At 48.7% G+C, this 16,926-nt stretch overlaps 1 protein-coding gene across 1 annotated transcript in view; it reads right to left on the bottom strand.

The window, feature by feature from the left end:
* The window catches only part of DYM (dymeclin), a gene marked incomplete at its 5' end in the record, with an annotated part of 271,700 nt that overhangs the window by 253,950 nt on the left and 824 nt on the right, over positions 1 to 16,926 (bottom strand). Inside the window, one exon of the mRNA XM_073584839.1 lies at positions 16,753 to 16,886. Coding sequence (XP_073440940.1) covers positions 16,753 to 16,886 — 134 coding nt within the window. The remainder of the gene's footprint in view (positions 1 to 16,752; positions 16,887 to 16,926) is intronic.

The following is a 16,926-nucleotide window of genomic DNA, read 5'->3' as shown; positions in this document are numbered from 1 at the left end:
TTTTTTTATTTTTTTTTTACAGGGGTATGGTACCCAGGGCCTGGAGGACAGTCTCCTCTCCTCCACACCGTGGGTACCAACTGCACGAGACGCTTAACTTTGCGTATGGTGAGCATAGCCACATGTGGGAAGTAAGCGATTCTCATGCATTCCTATGGGTGCGAAATCGCGGCAATTCCGCAAAAAGAATGAGCATGCTGCGTTTTTTTCCGCGATGCGATTCCGCTGCGGAAAAAAGCGCAGCATTAGTACAGCATGTGCGGAATGCTATAGGAATGCATGGGGGGCGTTCTGTACGAGTTTTTCTTTTTAACGTTTTCGCGCCGAAAATCTCGGCAAAAACACTTAAAAATCGCATCGTGGGCACACAGCCTAAGACTCAGCTTAATATTTGCATACTAATCTTTATTTATATAGCTCCTACATATTCCACATTGATTTAAAATTCAGATGCATAAAAAAAGAGCAAAAAAGCTGCAAAAACGCAATATGAGACCACAGCCTAACACTGCCCCTATGTATAAGAATATAACTACTGTAATACTGCCCCTATGTACAAGAATATATCTACTATAATACTGCCCCCTATGTACAAAGAATATAACTACTATAATACAGCCCCTATATACAAGAATATAACTACTATAATACTGCTCCTATGTACAAGAATATAACTACTATAATACTGTCCCTATGTATAAGAATATAACTACTGTAATACTGCCCCTATGTACAAGAATATAACTACTATAATACTGCCCCCATGTACAAGAATATAACTACTATAATACTACCACTATGTACAAGAATATAACTACTATAATACTGCCCCTATATACAAGAATATAACTACTATAATATTGCTCCTATGTACAAGAATATAACTACTATAATGCTGCCCCTATGTACAAGAATATAACTACTATAATACTGCCCATATGTACAAGAATATAACTACTATAATACTGCCCCCATGTACAAGAATATAACTACTATAATACTACCACTATGTACAAGAATATAACTACTATAATACTGCCCCTATATACAAGAATATAACTACTATAATACTGCTCCTATGTACAAGAATATAACTACTATAATACTGTCCCTATGTATAAGAATATAACTACTGTAATACTGCCCCTATGTACAAGAATATAACTACTATAATACTGCCCCTATGTACAAGAATATAACTACTATAATACTGCTCCTATGTACAAGAATATAACTACTATAATACTGCTCCTATGTACAAGAATATAACTACTATAATGCTGCCCCTATGTACAAGAATATAACTACTATAATACTGCTCCTATGTACAAGAATATAGCTACTATAATACTGCTCCTATATACAAGAATATAACTACTATAATGCTGCCCCTATGTACAAGAATATAACTACTATAATACTGTCTCCTATGTACAAGAATATAGCTACTATAATACTGCTCCTATGTACAAGAATATAACTACTATAATGCTGCCCCTATGTACAAGAATATAGCTACTATAATACTGCTCCTATGTACAAGAATATAGCTACTATAATACTGCTCCTATATACAAGAATATAACTACTATAATGCTGCCCCTATGTACAAGAATATAACTACTATAATACTGCTCCTATGTACAAGAATATAGCTACTATAATACTGCTCCTATATACAAGAATATAACTACTATAATACTGCCCCTATGTACAAGAATATAACTACTATAATACTGCTCCTATGTACAAGAATATAACTACTATAATACTGCCCCTATGTACAAGAACATAACTACAATAATACTGCCCCTATGTACAAGAATATAACTACTATAATACTGCTCCTATGTACAAGAATATAACTACTATAATACTGCTCCTATGTACAAGAATATAACTACTATAATGCTGCCCCTATGTACAAGAATATAACTACTATAATACTGCTCCTATGTACAAGAATATAGCTACTATAATACTGCTCCTATATACAAGAATATAACTACTATAATGCTGCCCCTATGTACAAGAATATAACTACTATAATGCTGCCCCTATGTACAAGAATATAACTACTATAATACTGCCTGACCAGAACACCAATCACAACAACCTGACAAAAGCCGGAATCAGGAAGATGGTAGACGAAGGCCAGGAGAGGTACGTAAGTGACTGGAAGAACGACATCATCAGCTCACAGAAACTGACCATGTACCAGAGTCTACAGAGAGACTACAGACTGGCTCCATACCTGGAGAAACTCCCGGACCCCAAAGACCGCAAGATCCTGAGCCAGTATAGACTCAGTGCCCACAGTCTGGCCATCGAATCCGGCCGACACAGGCAGAGCTACAAGCCCAGGGAGGAAAGACTGTGCCAACACTGTGACCAGGAGGCTCTGGAGGATGAGACCCACTTCCTGCTACACTGCTCCAAGTACTCAGCAGTGAGGGACACTCACTTCAGGAGACTCTCACATCTCTTCCCGGATTTCACCACCATGAAGGAGGAAGAGAAAACATACATCCTGCTGGGGGAAGAAGAGAGAGCAGTGGAGATAGCAGCACAATATGTGAGTGAATGTCAGACTGCAAGAAAGAGAACTATGATATGCCATGGACTTCTATGGCCCCCACCCTGGATATGTCCCAATCCCCCATCCACCTTCCCTATGCCATGGACTTCTATAGCCCCATCCTGGATCTGCCCCATCCACCTTTCCTACAGCCCCTTTCCTACAGCCCCTTCCCAACATCCCTACAGTCCCTATCCCTATTCCCTTCTGTACACCTGCTTTGGCAAAACTAATGTGTATTTAGTCCTGCCAATAAAGCTTCTTTGAATCTTGAATCTATAATACTGCCCCATGTACAAGAATATAACTACTATAATACTGCCCCCTATGTACAAGAATATACTATAATACTGCCCCTATGTACAAGAATATAACTACTATAATACTGCTCCCTATGTACAAGAATATAACTACTATAATATTGTCTCCTATGTACAAGAATATAACTACTATAATACTTCCCCTATGTACAAGAATATAACTACTATAATACTGCTCCCTATGTACAAGAATATAACTACTATAATACTGCCCTCTATGTACAAGAATATAACTACTATAATACTGCTCCCTATGAACAAGAATATAACTACTATAATACTGCTCCCTATGTACAAGAATATAACTACTATAATATTGTCTCCTATGTACAAGAATATAACTACTATAATACTTCCCCTATGTACAAGAATATAACTACTATAATACTGCTCCCTATGTACAAGAATATAACTACTATAATACTGCTCCTATGTACAAGAATATATCTACTATAATACTGCCCTCTACGTACAAGAATATAACTACTATAATACTGCTCCCTATGAACAAGAATATAACTACTATCATATTGCCATCTGTGAGCGGCAGTATTGAGAATGAGGAAGATGAAGCAGCATTAGTTTTCCTCTGGTTTATTGCCAGGTAAGCCCAGGTTATTCCGTCATATGGCGCTGTGCTCGGTGCCAGGATCCCCGGCGTCAGTACAATTACAAGTGCTTCTCTTTAATATCTACATTTCCATTAGCGCTGAGACTGGTGTCAGCTATTTAACAGGAGATCAATGTGTGCCCTGGACACAGATGGAGCATTGAGGCCGCGGCCGCTCCTGACACATCTCTGTGTCTTATGATTTAATCCAGTCACACTTTCTGTATGATTCAGCTGCAGCCGGAGAGTTTTCCACTCTGCCGCTCATTGCGCCCATCGCGGCCTGACCTCGAGTGCCATCTTCCTCTCGTTTTGCCAAGCATTTTTGTGGCGGAGAGCTGGCAGGGCCCCTGTGCGCGCTCCGCAGTCGTCTTTATGAGACGCTTCCCCTGTACCTCCCGCCGCTGTCAAGACTGAAGAGGAATTAGGAGAGTGGATTCTCCCTGGGGAGCGAGAGGGAGGTAAGGAAAACACCAGGACAGGAGGGAGTGGGATCCAAATACTAGTAATTCTTCAATGGCTTAAGGAAAAAGAACAAAAAAAATGTTTTAATATTAGCAATGCAGTGCACAACGTGGGCAAGAAATGCACCCGTGATCATTGCCACACTGACCGCATGGCCTGGAATCACTGTCACAGGCCACACAACCCAGGGGCGAGACGTCGAGCAGCAACGCCCGCAAAATCCGACACCCGGCCTGACAAAACCCACAACACAAAAAAAAAAAGTTTTAGAGATATTATATATATACATACACACACTAGCTTAAGAGCCCGGCGCTGCCCGGGCATAGTAATTTTCTGTGGTTAGTTATAGCAAATTATAATTATCCTCCATCCCATAGTCCCGTGTCCATATACCCATCATACATATCCACGATCTCATAGTCCCGTGCCCATATACCCATCATACACATCCTCCATCCCATAGTCCAGTGCCCATATACCCATCATACACATCCTCCATCCCATAGTCCAGTGCCCATATACCCATCATACATATCCTCCATCCCATAGTCCAGTGCCCATATACCCATCACACATCCTCCATCCCATAGTCCCTTGCCCATATACCCATCATACATATCCTCCATCCCATAGTCCAGTGCCCATATACCCATCATACAGATCCTCCATCCCATAGTCCCGTGCCCATATACCCATCATACATATCCTCCATCCCATAGTCCAGTGCCCATATACCCATCACACATCCTCCATCCCATAGTCCAGTGCCCATATACCCATCACACATCCTCCATCCCATAGTCCAGTGCCCATATACCCATCACACATCCTCCATCCCATAGTCCCGTGCCCATATACCCATCATACACATCCTCCATCCCATAGTCCCGTGCCCATATACCCATCATACACATCCTCCATCCCATAGTCCCGTGCCCATATACCCATCATACACATCCTCCATCCCATAGTCCCGTGCCCATATACCCATCACACATCCTCCATCCCATAGTCGCGTGCCCATATACCCGTCATACATATCCTCCATCCCATAGTCCAGTGCCCATATACCCATCACACATCCTCCATCCCATAGTCAACCATTATGACATTATAATGAGCGGCGGTGCTTGCAACCTATGATGACATCAGCGTCGCCATGGCAACCATTATGACATCATAATGAGGGGCGGTGCTTGATACACACACTTTTTCCCCATTATGTAGATAGGGGCAAAATTGTTTGGTGAATTGGAACGCGCAGGGTTAAAATTTCGCCTCACAACATAATCTAGGATACTCTCTGGGTCCAGACGTGTGACTGTGCCAAATTTTGTGGCTGTAGCTGTGACGGTGCGGATGCCAGTCCCGGACATACACACATACTTACTTACACACACACACTTGAGCTTTATATATTAGATAGATATTTTTTATATATATATATATATATATATATATATACATATACATATAGATAGATAGAGATATATATATATATATCTCTCTCTCTCTATCTATCTATCTATCTATCTATCTATCTATCTATCTATCTATCTATCTATCTATCTATCTATATATATATATATATATATATATATATATATATATATCTATCTGTCTATCTGTCTGTCGGGGCTGCCACCATTGTTGCCGGGGGTAAAGTTTCTGACCCGGACAGACCTTTGCACTCAACAGCACGGGACGTGTTTGGGATAAAAGTGACGGTGCGCGGGAAAGCGGGACACTTGGCGGGAAGACAGAGCGCGCAGCAGAAGAAGGTTGATTCACTCTCTTTGGAGCGACAGATAGCTCAGGCCCGCGCTGTAGTTCCCCAGCCTATGCGCACACTGACGGTGAGCAATGAGTAGCTGTGTGTCCGCTCACCCCTGTCACCGAGATTCCGTCCAGCACCGTTCCGCTGACTGCCGCGGGCACGCGGCCTAAGTCTGACCAGGTGAAATTCTTTAGGTGGATCTAGCCAGTGGCTACTGGCAAGTACCGATGTCTGAGCAGGACCGGGCAAAGACAGCCATTTTACTTCCCATGGGACTGTATGAATTTAACCGGATGTCGTTCGGTTTGGCCAACGCCCTTGGAACTTTTCAACGGTTGATGGAGAGGTGTTAAGGGGTCTTGAACTTTCAAGTCATACTCATCTATTTAGACGACATCATAGTTTTTGCCGCTTCATTTGAGGACCATCTACAAAGACTGGAACAGGTCTTGAGTCACCTTCAAAGACACGGTTCAAAAGTGAAGCCTCAGATATGTCATCTGTTTCGCACTCAAACCGAGCATCTGGGTCGTGTCGTTTCTGCTGCAAGAGTGAAACCGTCCAGAGAGAAAATTGCTGCAGTACAGGCTTGGCCTACCCCGACGACGGTGAAAGACGTCCGAGCGTTCTTGGGGCTGACCGGGTATTATTGACGTTTCATGAAGAATTTTACCCGCATAGTGAACCCGCTCTTGGAACTTTTAAAGAGAGTACCATCAGGTGCCAAGAACCGGTCTATACAATGGGAAGAACAGCAGGAATAGGCATTTCAAGATCTGAAGAAGGTGTTGACTTAAGCACCCGTGTTGTCTTATGCAGACTTCTCTTAACCATTCATTCTCCACACCGACGGAAGCTTGCATAGACTTGGGGTTGTGTTGTCGCAGATGCAGGACGGGAGAGACTGGGTGATCGCTTATGCGAGTCGGTCCCTTCATGATTCCTAACGAAATCCCGGCAATTACAGTTCCTTCAAGCTAGAGCTGCTGGCGTTGGTGTGAGCTATGACGGAGAAATTTGCAAAATACCTATCCGGGTCTGAAGTACTGGTGTGCACTGATAATAACCCTTTGGCTCATCTGGAAAAGGCGAAACTAGGAGCTCTGGAGCAACGATGGGTGGCTAGGATGGCAAAGTCTCGATATAAAATCGCCTACAAGAGAGTCACTGAGAATACGCATGCTGATGCCTTATTCAGAGAGAAACATGGAAAACCTGGGCGCAGCCGAGATGAAGAATTAGAAGATGAGGAGTTTCCCAAGTTCTGAGATTCTGCCAGGACGGTGGCAGCTACGCATGAGCAGATGCAAGTGTTCACCCAAGAGTCTGTCTTGGGACGATCCCGTGATGAGTGGGTTCGGTTACAGCAGGAAAATGGAGAACTTGCTCAACTGAGACAGTGGGTGACATCTAAGCAACTTCCCAGTCAGAGAAAGAGAGATGCCTGTCTCCAGAGACTCTACAGATTCTTCGACAGTGGGAAAGACTCCAAATGAGAAAAGGACTGTTGAATCGGAAGGTCCAACTACAATGGGAACTGGGTGTCACCTGGCAGGTGGTAATTCCAGAGACGCTGTTATCTAAGGTGGCCACAGAAACACATGAAAGGGGAGCGCACTTCGGCCAAGATAAAATCTTTCAGTGGTTACAACGATTAGTATATCATCCTCGACTGAAGGCCGTAGTGGAAGAGACCTATAGTGGAGAGGCTATACAGGAGTTGTGAGTTGGCGAAACCACAAGAGCAGAGAGCTCCCACACAAACCATTGTGTCTTCCGCTTCTCTGGAGGTGCTGATGATAGACTACCTGACTATTGGGCCAGTTCATCAAGGGTACAAGCATTGTGTGGTGATGACAGACCACTTTACGAAGTTCGCTGTAACACGTGATCAGACTGCTGAATCCGCCATGCATGCCATCTGTAAGAATTTCATTCAAGTGTACGGCTGCCCAGAGCGAATTCATTCTGATCAGGGGGCCTGTTTTCTAGGGAAAGTGATGGAAGAGTTACACCGCCTGTACCAGATCGAGAAGTCTCGGACAATGACGTATCATCCTCAGGGAAATAGAGCCTGTGAACGATTCAACTACACCCTAATTCAAATGCTGAGAACACTGGAAGAAGACCAAAAGACCCGATAGCCCGAGTTCATAGCTGAGTTAGTATGGGTGCACAACAACCAAACCCATCGAACCACCGGTTATACTCCGTATACCTTGCTATTTGGCCATTCAGGGAAAGAGATCACAGAGCTGGAGCTGGATGCAGAGCAGGACTACCCACGGACGGGGGTGTCCACCTGGGTCCGAGAACATCGTCATCGTCTACTGACTTTGCATCGCCTGGTGCGGACCAGATTTCAGGAATTAGAGCATGCAGAAAGAACTCCGCTGCGGGGGGACAGATCTCCAAGCTGGGGACCCTGTACTAATATGGGAAAAATGTCCTCGAGACAAACTGGAAAACTGGTGGGAGAGAAACCCATATCGGGTGAAACGGAGAATCAACTCTGCAGGACCCGTTGGCAAAACTCAGCCTGAAGGGGGAGAGAATTCTACCACTCATATAGTTCACCGGAATATGCTTCGTCCCTGTCAAAATATCCTGATCAAGTGGAAGAGGTGCAAGATGCTACTGAAGTACTTCCACCAGTCGTAGTAGATGGTGAAGAGGAAGAAAGTCCTGAACAGCAATCTGAAGCTCTACGGGAGGGACAAGCACCTGAAGTTCCTGAGGAGTCTCCCCAGTGGAAACAGACATGCTCCCGCCCTCACCAATGCAACCTGACTCGACCACCCAATGCAACTTGGCTACTCCTTTTGACTTACAGCACTCCGAAAGAAAAGACGGAATACCCCCCAACCGATACAATCGGGACCAATTTATTTGGCAACAATATGTCCAAGGGATAGAAGACTGCCAACACATTTTACAAAAACACTCGCCCGTGAAATGTTAGGCAAAAGGAGAGGAGGAGTGTAGGTATCTGTCTTGCGCCGGTTCCAGAACAGTCGGGGTTGTCACCATTGTTGCCGAGGGGAAAGTTTGCTCTCAACAGTAGGGGGCGTTTCAGGGATAAAAGGTACGGTGAGCGGGAAAGCGGGACACTAGGCGGGAAGACAGAATGGGCAGCAGGAGAAGGTTGATTCACTCTCCGTGGAGCGACGCGATAGCTCAGGCCCATGTGGTATTTCCCCAGCTTATGAGCTCACCACTGTCACAGAGAATCCATCCCGCGCCGTTTCGCTGACTGCCACGGGCACGCGGCCTAAGTCTTACCAGGTGAATCATACAGAGCCGGGTAGGTTTACCACCCCCCACCTCTGCCGCTGAACTGAGTCACTCTCCGGCAGTATCACAGACTCTGTCACACCACGTACATCGCCCCGGGAATGCAGGACCTCGCCTAGGAGAGCCAGAATACGCTGCTTTCGTCGGGAGACAGTGCCTCAACTTTCTTCAGGATCACGCCAGAGACTTCACACGTCACTTACGGCGCCACCGTGGGATTTCAAGCCTTCACAGCCCGGAAACCATCAGACTGATCAGTTTACCCGTTCATGAACAATTGTTCTTACCCTGATATAATACTCACTTTTACTCCCCTCATAACCCCTTCTCTCCCTGCGTGGAGTATCCCCTGTAATAAACCCTTTAACTCTTGCTCTGCCTCCTGCTCGTCACTGCATCCCGCATTCCTGTTATCTCATACTATCAGACATTGTACAGTAGGAAGAGGTAAGCTGTGACTTCAGCTATTGTGAATGGTGGATCATAGATTACCTACTGTATATAGAGATGTTGTCAGCCACTACCATCCATTGTACAGGAGGAGGAGGTGAGCTGTGACATCATCTACTGTAATTGGTGGATCCTTTGCTATTAAAAGGGTTTTGCCATGTTATGATGTAAAGGCATACACCAAGAAATCCCATTACTTTATGACTGGTGAGGATCCCACCAATTCTGAATATGAAGGGTCTGTGTAGTAGGACAGCACAATTACTACACCACCAGTGTAATGTTTGTTGCTGTACTACATCTTCTACATACATCCTGTACAGTCGTACACTGGTTACAGCAGTAATGTTCATCCTACAGGTTCCCGCCGTTTTCTGTATCTGGGGGTCTGCAGTATTTAGGAGTACATCATATCCCCTCTACTCCTATCCTGCAAATTGCTGACTTTTCACCGCACAACTGCAGATCAGAAGTCTGAAAAAGAAATGTGCGGCATGTCCCTGCGATGCCGGCAAGCACCCAGCTTTCCTCAGAGTCAGAGGAGGCCTGCAGTCCCAGGTCAGCCCCCACCAGCCGGCCGCGGGGTGCTACAGACAGGGCGGCCTTCCTGATAGATGTCTTATGGTGATTTCATTCCTGGGCTCCAAGTAGGAAAGAAACACTCGATCGGGATGTAGGGAAATGAATAAAAGCAAAACAAAACAATCCGCGGCCGGACAGGAAAGCACACATATTCCGAGTCTACGAAATGAGATCAGGGACGGAGAGTTCTTGCTGCCCGGTCTGTATTGTGCGCCGCACAATGGGGGCGCCCCCTGCGCTCCACACACTTCCTCCACAATACAAGCGGACCGCCGAAAGGCCGACTGGTCCCGTACATGATGTGGAGCCCAAAACCCTCCCAATGTAAACAGTCCGAGCTGCGGCTGGAGCTGGGGCCAGCGCCCCAAATATTAGCTCATTCGCTGCAGGTTCGGCACCCGGGGAAACGGCTCGTCCCCTACTGCCCATCTGGAGACCGGCACCAGTACAGCCGAAAAAGCCAAGCGCTGTGCCGTCTCCAGCAGTCCCACGCACGACCAGAGGGACAGGTCACCTTAATACTGGTAAAAATGAACCCCATAAGGACCAAGTGATGTTATTTATGACGACTGGTCCTGGTCTTTGATTTGACTTCATTGTAAACATAGGTGTGGGGACTAAAGCCCTCGCAGTCCGGCAGGAGCAGGTTGGGCAGAATACAGGAGCGGTTTATTTTCACCAGAGTCTTCACTTCTGCTGTATGCACAGCGCTCAGTGAGCTCTATGTAGAGAAGAGAGACTGACACACTGCCCATGCTTCTACCGGACCCCCAGATGAAATGATCGGCAGGTGCTTGCCCAACAAAACGGAGCTGCTGGGGAGGCTAGCAGATTCTCCCCCCCCCGATCAGCTCTGCTGGGGAGGCTAGCAGATTCCCCCCCCCCCCCCCCCGATCAGCTCTGCTGGGGAGGCTAGCAGATTCCCCCCCCCCCCCCCGATCAGCTCTGCTGGGGAGGCTAGCAGATTCCCCCCCACCCCGATCAGCTCTGCTGGGGTGGCTAGCAGATTTCCCCCCCCCCCCGATCAGCTCTGCTGGGGTGGCTAGCAGATTTCCCCCCCCCCCCCATCAGCTCTGCTGGGGTGGCTAGCAGGTTCCCCCCCCCGATCAGCTCTGCTGGGGAGGCTAGCAGATAAACACCCCCCCCCCGATCAGCTCTGCTAGGGAGACATGCAGATTTCCCCCCCCCGATCAGCTCTGCTGGGGTGGCTAGCAGATTTCCTCCCCCCCCCCCCCCCCGATCAGCTCTGCGGGGGAGGCATGCAGATTCCCCCCCCGATCAGCTCTGCTGGGGTGGCTAGCAGGTTCACCCCCCCCGATCAGCTCTGCTGGGGAGGCTAGCAGATTTCCCCCCCCCGATCAGCTCTGCGGGGGAGGCATGCAGATTCCCCCCCCGATCAGCTCTGCTGGGGTGGCTAGCAGGTTCCCCCCCCCGATCAGCTCTGCTGGGGAGGCTAGCAGGTTCCCCCCCCCCCCGATCAGCTCTGCTGGGGTGGCTAGCAGATTCCCCCCCCCCCCGATCAGCTCTGCGGGGGAGGCTAGCAGATTTCCCCCCCCCGATCAGCTCTGCTGGGGAGGCTAGCAGGTTCCCCCCCCCCCGATCAGCTCTGCTGGGGAGGCTAGCAGGTTCCCCCCCCCCCGATCAGCTCTGCTGGGGAGGCTAGCAGATTCTCCCCCCCCCCGATCAGCTCTGCTGGGGAGGCTAGCAGATTTCCCCCCCCCGATCAGCTCGGCTGGGGTGGCTAGCAGGTTCCCCCCCCCCGATCAGCTCTGCTGGGGAGGCTAGCAGATTTCCCCCCCCCCCCGATCAGCTCTGCTAGGGAGACATGCAGATTTCCCCCCCCCCCCCCCCCCCCCGATCAGCTCTGCTGGGGTGGCTAGCAGATTCCCCCCCCCCCGATCAGCTCTGCGGGGGAGGCATGCAGATTCCCCCCCCGATCACCTCTGCTGGGGTGGCTAGCAGATTCCCCCCCCCCCCCGATCAGCTCTGCAGGGGAGGCATGCAGAGATTCCCCCCCCCCCCCCGATCAGCTCTGCTGGGGAGGCTAGCAGGTCCCCCCCCCCCCGAACGGTTCTGCTGGGGAGGCTAGCAGATTCCCCCCCCCCCCGAACGGTTCTGCTGGGGAGGCTAGCAGATTTCCCCCCCCCCCCCCCGAACAGCTCTGCTGGGGAGGCTAGCAGATTTCCCCCCCCCCCCCCCCGAACAGCTCTGCTGGGGAGGCTAGCAGATTTCCCCCCCCTCGATCGGCTCTGCTGGGGAGGCTAGCAGATTTCCCCCCCCTCGATCGGCTCTGCTGGGGAGGCTAGCAGATTTCCCCCCCCACCGGTCAGCTCTGCTGGGGAGGCTAGCAGATCCCCCCCCCCCACCGGTCAGCTCTGCTGGGGAGGCTAGCAGATCCCCCCCCCCCCACCCAGCTCTGCTGGGGAGGCTAGCAGATCCCCCCCCCCCACCCCGGTCAGCTCTGCTGGGGAGGCTAGCAGATTCTCCCCCCCCCCCCCCCCCCGGTCAGCTCTGCTGGGGAGGCTAGCAGATTCTCCCCCCCCCCGGTCAGCTCTGCCGGGGAGGCTAGCAGATTCTCCCCCCACCCCCCCCGGTCAGCTCTGCCGGGGAGGCTAGCAGATTCTCCCCCCACCCCCCCCGGTCAGCTCTGCCAGGGAGGCTAGCAGATTCCCCCCCCCCCCCGATCAGTTCTGCTGGGGAGGCTAGCAGACCCCCCCGATCCTCTCTACTGGGGACACTATCAGACCCCCCCACCTGATCAGCTCTACTGGGGACACTATCAGACCCCCCCACCTGATCAGCTCTACATGGGAGGCTAGCAGAACCCCCACCTGATCAGCTCTACATGGGAGGCTAGCAGAACCCCCACCTGTTCAGCTCTACATGGGAGGCTAGCAGACCCCCCCACCTGATCAGCTCTACATGGGAGGCTAGCAGACCCCCCCACCTGATCAGCTCTACATGGGAGGCTAGCAGACCCCCCCCACCTGATCAGCTCTACATGGGAGGCTAGCAGACCCCCCCCACCTGATCAGCTCTACATGGGAGGCTAGCAGACCCCCTCACCTGATCAGCTCTACATGGGAGGCTAGCAGAACCCCCACCTGATCAGCTCTACATGGGAGGCTAGCAGACCCCCTCACCTGATCAGCTCTACATGGGAGGCTAGCAGACCCCCCCACCTGATCAGCTCTGCTGGGGAGGCGAACAGTGAATGCTAAAGTAAAATTTACCAAAACTACCTTATTTAAAAAAAAAATTCGCTTTGCAAAAAATAAGACATAAATCACAAGATAATCAATGTCCTCCATAAAATAATAATTTCTCCTACATAAAACAAAGTCTCATAGATCAATAATAAAAAATGATGGCAGTCGAAATGTCGAGAAGCAAAATAAAAAAAAAAAAAAATAGTATGTAGTAATGAAGATCTTTTCAGCCCTGTTCCCTTAAAAGATTTTCTGAACCCCCAATGATATCCTACAGGGGAAAGAGGTGAAGGGGGGATAAGAGGACAATCTAATGTTTCACTTGTTAAAGAGAGGTCTTCTCCTGCCACCTACTGGTCACTTATGGAACTACGGCATCCTCTCTTTCCCTCTTCCTGTTGCAGACCATGGCTTTTGTGTTGCAATTGTTGGGCACATGGCGATTACTCGGGGGATTTTTCAATACACACAGGTCACTAACGGCACAGCATGTAAAATAAGGGGCAGGTCAGTGAGGAATCAGTGACCCATCATAAGTCATACCGATACATATGTAATCAGAGCACCACATAAAGCCTCGCCCATGGCCACGCCCACCCACAGCATATCATTAACAGAAAACTACATATAAAAGGTTAAACAACAACAACCACAAGACGGATTTCATCACCAGGTATCATTTTAAGCAGTATAATGGCGCCGACCTGACACTGTCTGTAGGTTACTGTGCACAATCCTGATGACTGGTTCTCTTTAAGTTCCAATTATTATTATTAATTTATTTATTTATATAATAAACTTGACATCACTTTCCCCCAGACTAGCCCAGAGGGCCGTCGCTTTCCCCCAGAATAGTGCTGGCCTGGTTCCTCTATTCTCTCCTCGCTGTGTGATGGACATCTTCTATGCAATCTCCTTTACAGCAGAACTCTCGGAAATCTTGCGCATGAGCGAAGTTTGCTGGCGGTACTGGATTGTATAAAGCGTGTCAATCACATGCAGGACCGCTGGTACGTTACACACAAGCATAAGATGTCCAGCGCTGATGTCATTCACAGCCGAGGAGGCGCGATTACAGGACCCGGGCCAGAACTAGTCTGGGGGAAGCGATGCCTCCGCCGGACAGGTCCTGCCTCATTGGCAGAATAAAAGATAGTCTATGGAACACAGAAATGTTAGATTGGAACGGATGTGACAGGTTCCCTTTAGAGGGTCCTCCAGTCAGGAGTCACTATGAAAAAAAATCCCAGATCTCAGAGCAGCATGGTGGCATCCAAGCTGAAGGCGCATACTGAGCACAAGACTACTGTGTCTCAGCTCAGGAGTCATCATCGGGCACAATGTAAGAGCTGCGTCTGAGCGGCCCATTGTGCAGAGTTGAGGGAGCAAAATCCACAGTATGGCAGCAACGTCGGCTCCCTGATATCACCCGGTTTATCTAGGCTTTATTATAATCTTGAAGCATTAGGGAAAAATGGGCAAACAGTTTTTGGGATGGTCAGACCCCCCTCCCCCCACCAACCTGGCAGTCCGGCCATTACTCCCGGAGGGAGATCAGGGGTTGGAAGGCACAACTGTCACCGCTCATCCCCTTCCATAGTAGTTTGATCACTTATTATCTACTAGCTGAAGAGCTCGGCGCTGCCCCGGCATAGTAACTAACTGTGGTTAGTTATAACAAATTATAATGATTATATATATATATATATATGTATATATATATATAAAGCTAAGTGTAGAGCCCCGCCCACTCCACATAGCTGCATTCACTATAATATCCCACATCATCCCATCACCCAGAGCCACCGGACTACTAATATCCCACATCATCCCGTCAGCCAGAGTCACTGGACAACTACCCCTAATATCCCACATCATCCCGTCAGCCAGAGCCACCGGACTACTACCCCTAATATCTCACATCGTCTCATCAGCCAGAGCCACCGGACTACTACCCCTAATATCCCACATCATCCAGTCAGCCAGAGCTACCGGACAACTACCCCTAATATCCCACATCATCCCATCAGCCAGAGCCACCGGACTACTACCCCTAATATCTCACATCATCCCGTCAGCCAGAGCCACCGGACTACTACCCCTAATATCTCACATCATCCCATCAGCCAGAGCTACCGGACAACTACCCCTAATATCCCACATCATCCCGTCAGCCAGAGCCACCGGACTACTCCCCCTAATATCTCACATCGTCTCATCAGCCAGAGCCACCGGACTACTACCCCTAATATCCCACATCATCCAGTCAGCCAGAGCTACCGGACAACTACCCCTAATATCCCACATCATCCCATCAGCCAGAGCCACCGGACTACTACCCCTAATATCTCACATCGTCTCATCAGCCAGAGCCACCGGACTACTACCCCTAATATCCCACATCATCCAGTCAGCCAGAGCTACCGGACTACTTCCCCTAATATCCCACATCATCCAGTCAGCCAGATGTCTATGCTAACAGCTAATAGGGGAAAAAAAGGGTGACAGATTCCCTTTAAGAGAGGCCTGGGGTAGGTACCAAAGCGCTGGATGGATTTGCCCTGACTTCCATACCAATGATCCCTTTAAGAGGGAAGATGTGGCTATGGGATGGAGGATGTGTGATGGGGATATGGGCAGGGAGGGGGGATTCATTTCTGTCATGTGCTCGCTGCTCCTTTCTGGGGGCAGACAATGGCTGGGAGCGTATGTTCCCAGGGATGCTAGATTTCTACCACCATGTCAGTGTCTGCTGAGGTGTTGTCAAGTGGGAAAACTTGCTCATAGCAACCAATCACAGCTCAGCTTCTTTTGAACAGCTCTGGTAAAATGAAAGATGCTTCGTGATTGGTTGGTGATAAACACATACATACACTTTTATATATCGAGATAACTCCATAGACATAAGATGACATGTACTGCTGTAAGAAGGAATGATTCCTCTACGCTAAAAAGACCTGACCAGGCTAAGAAACAGGGGCTCACCAGGCGCTATTGGCGCCTATTGTCCGATTTATTCAGTGCTTCACTTTGTTCACATTGCCTTCATTGTAACCGAGTCTAAAAACTGGACTTTTTTTTTGTCTGCGAGGTCACTTTACACTGATAAAATTCCCGCTGTGACCACTAGGGGGAGCAGATTTAATAGAGAGCAGTATCAATCCATAGGCAATGAGCTCCCTCTAGTGGTGGCTGTAGGCTGGTGAAATTCTATTGTATACATATGATGGATTAGAGGGGATGTGGGGGGGATATGTCGGTGGATGTGGGGGGGGATGTGTCAGTGGATGTGGGGGGGGGGATGTGTCAGTGGATGTGGGGGGGGGATGTGTCAGCACCAATCTCTACCAGAGAGATCATAAAATTCAGCAGGATGAAATCTGGGTAACAAAGCTAAATTCTCTTCTAACAGCAGACAGATGCTGGGATCTTAAATATATAACAGGAGGGGGCTTCTCGCTCACCATATGACCCGGGGTCCGTCTTCTGATATGAGAAGTGGAGCATCAGCTCCTCCTCGGAGACGTGGGAGATGAAGACTTTCAGGAGGCAGCAGATGATGAACAGGGCATTGTGGGCCTGCCAGATGAAGAGTTGGCTGCAAGGAAAAAATACCGATTATTGATATCATGCTTAGG

This window comes from Dendrobates tinctorius, unplaced genomic scaffold, assembly GCF_039654945.1.
Source record: "Dendrobates tinctorius isolate UK_male_01 unplaced genomic scaffold, ASM3965494v1 ptg000085l, whole genome shotgun sequence".
NCBI classification, from domain to species: domain Eukaryota; kingdom Metazoa; phylum Chordata; class Amphibia; order Anura; family Dendrobatidae; genus Dendrobates; species Dendrobates tinctorius.
Note: the sequence above shows the minus strand (reverse complement) of the source record. Positions and strands in the feature narration are given on the sequence as shown.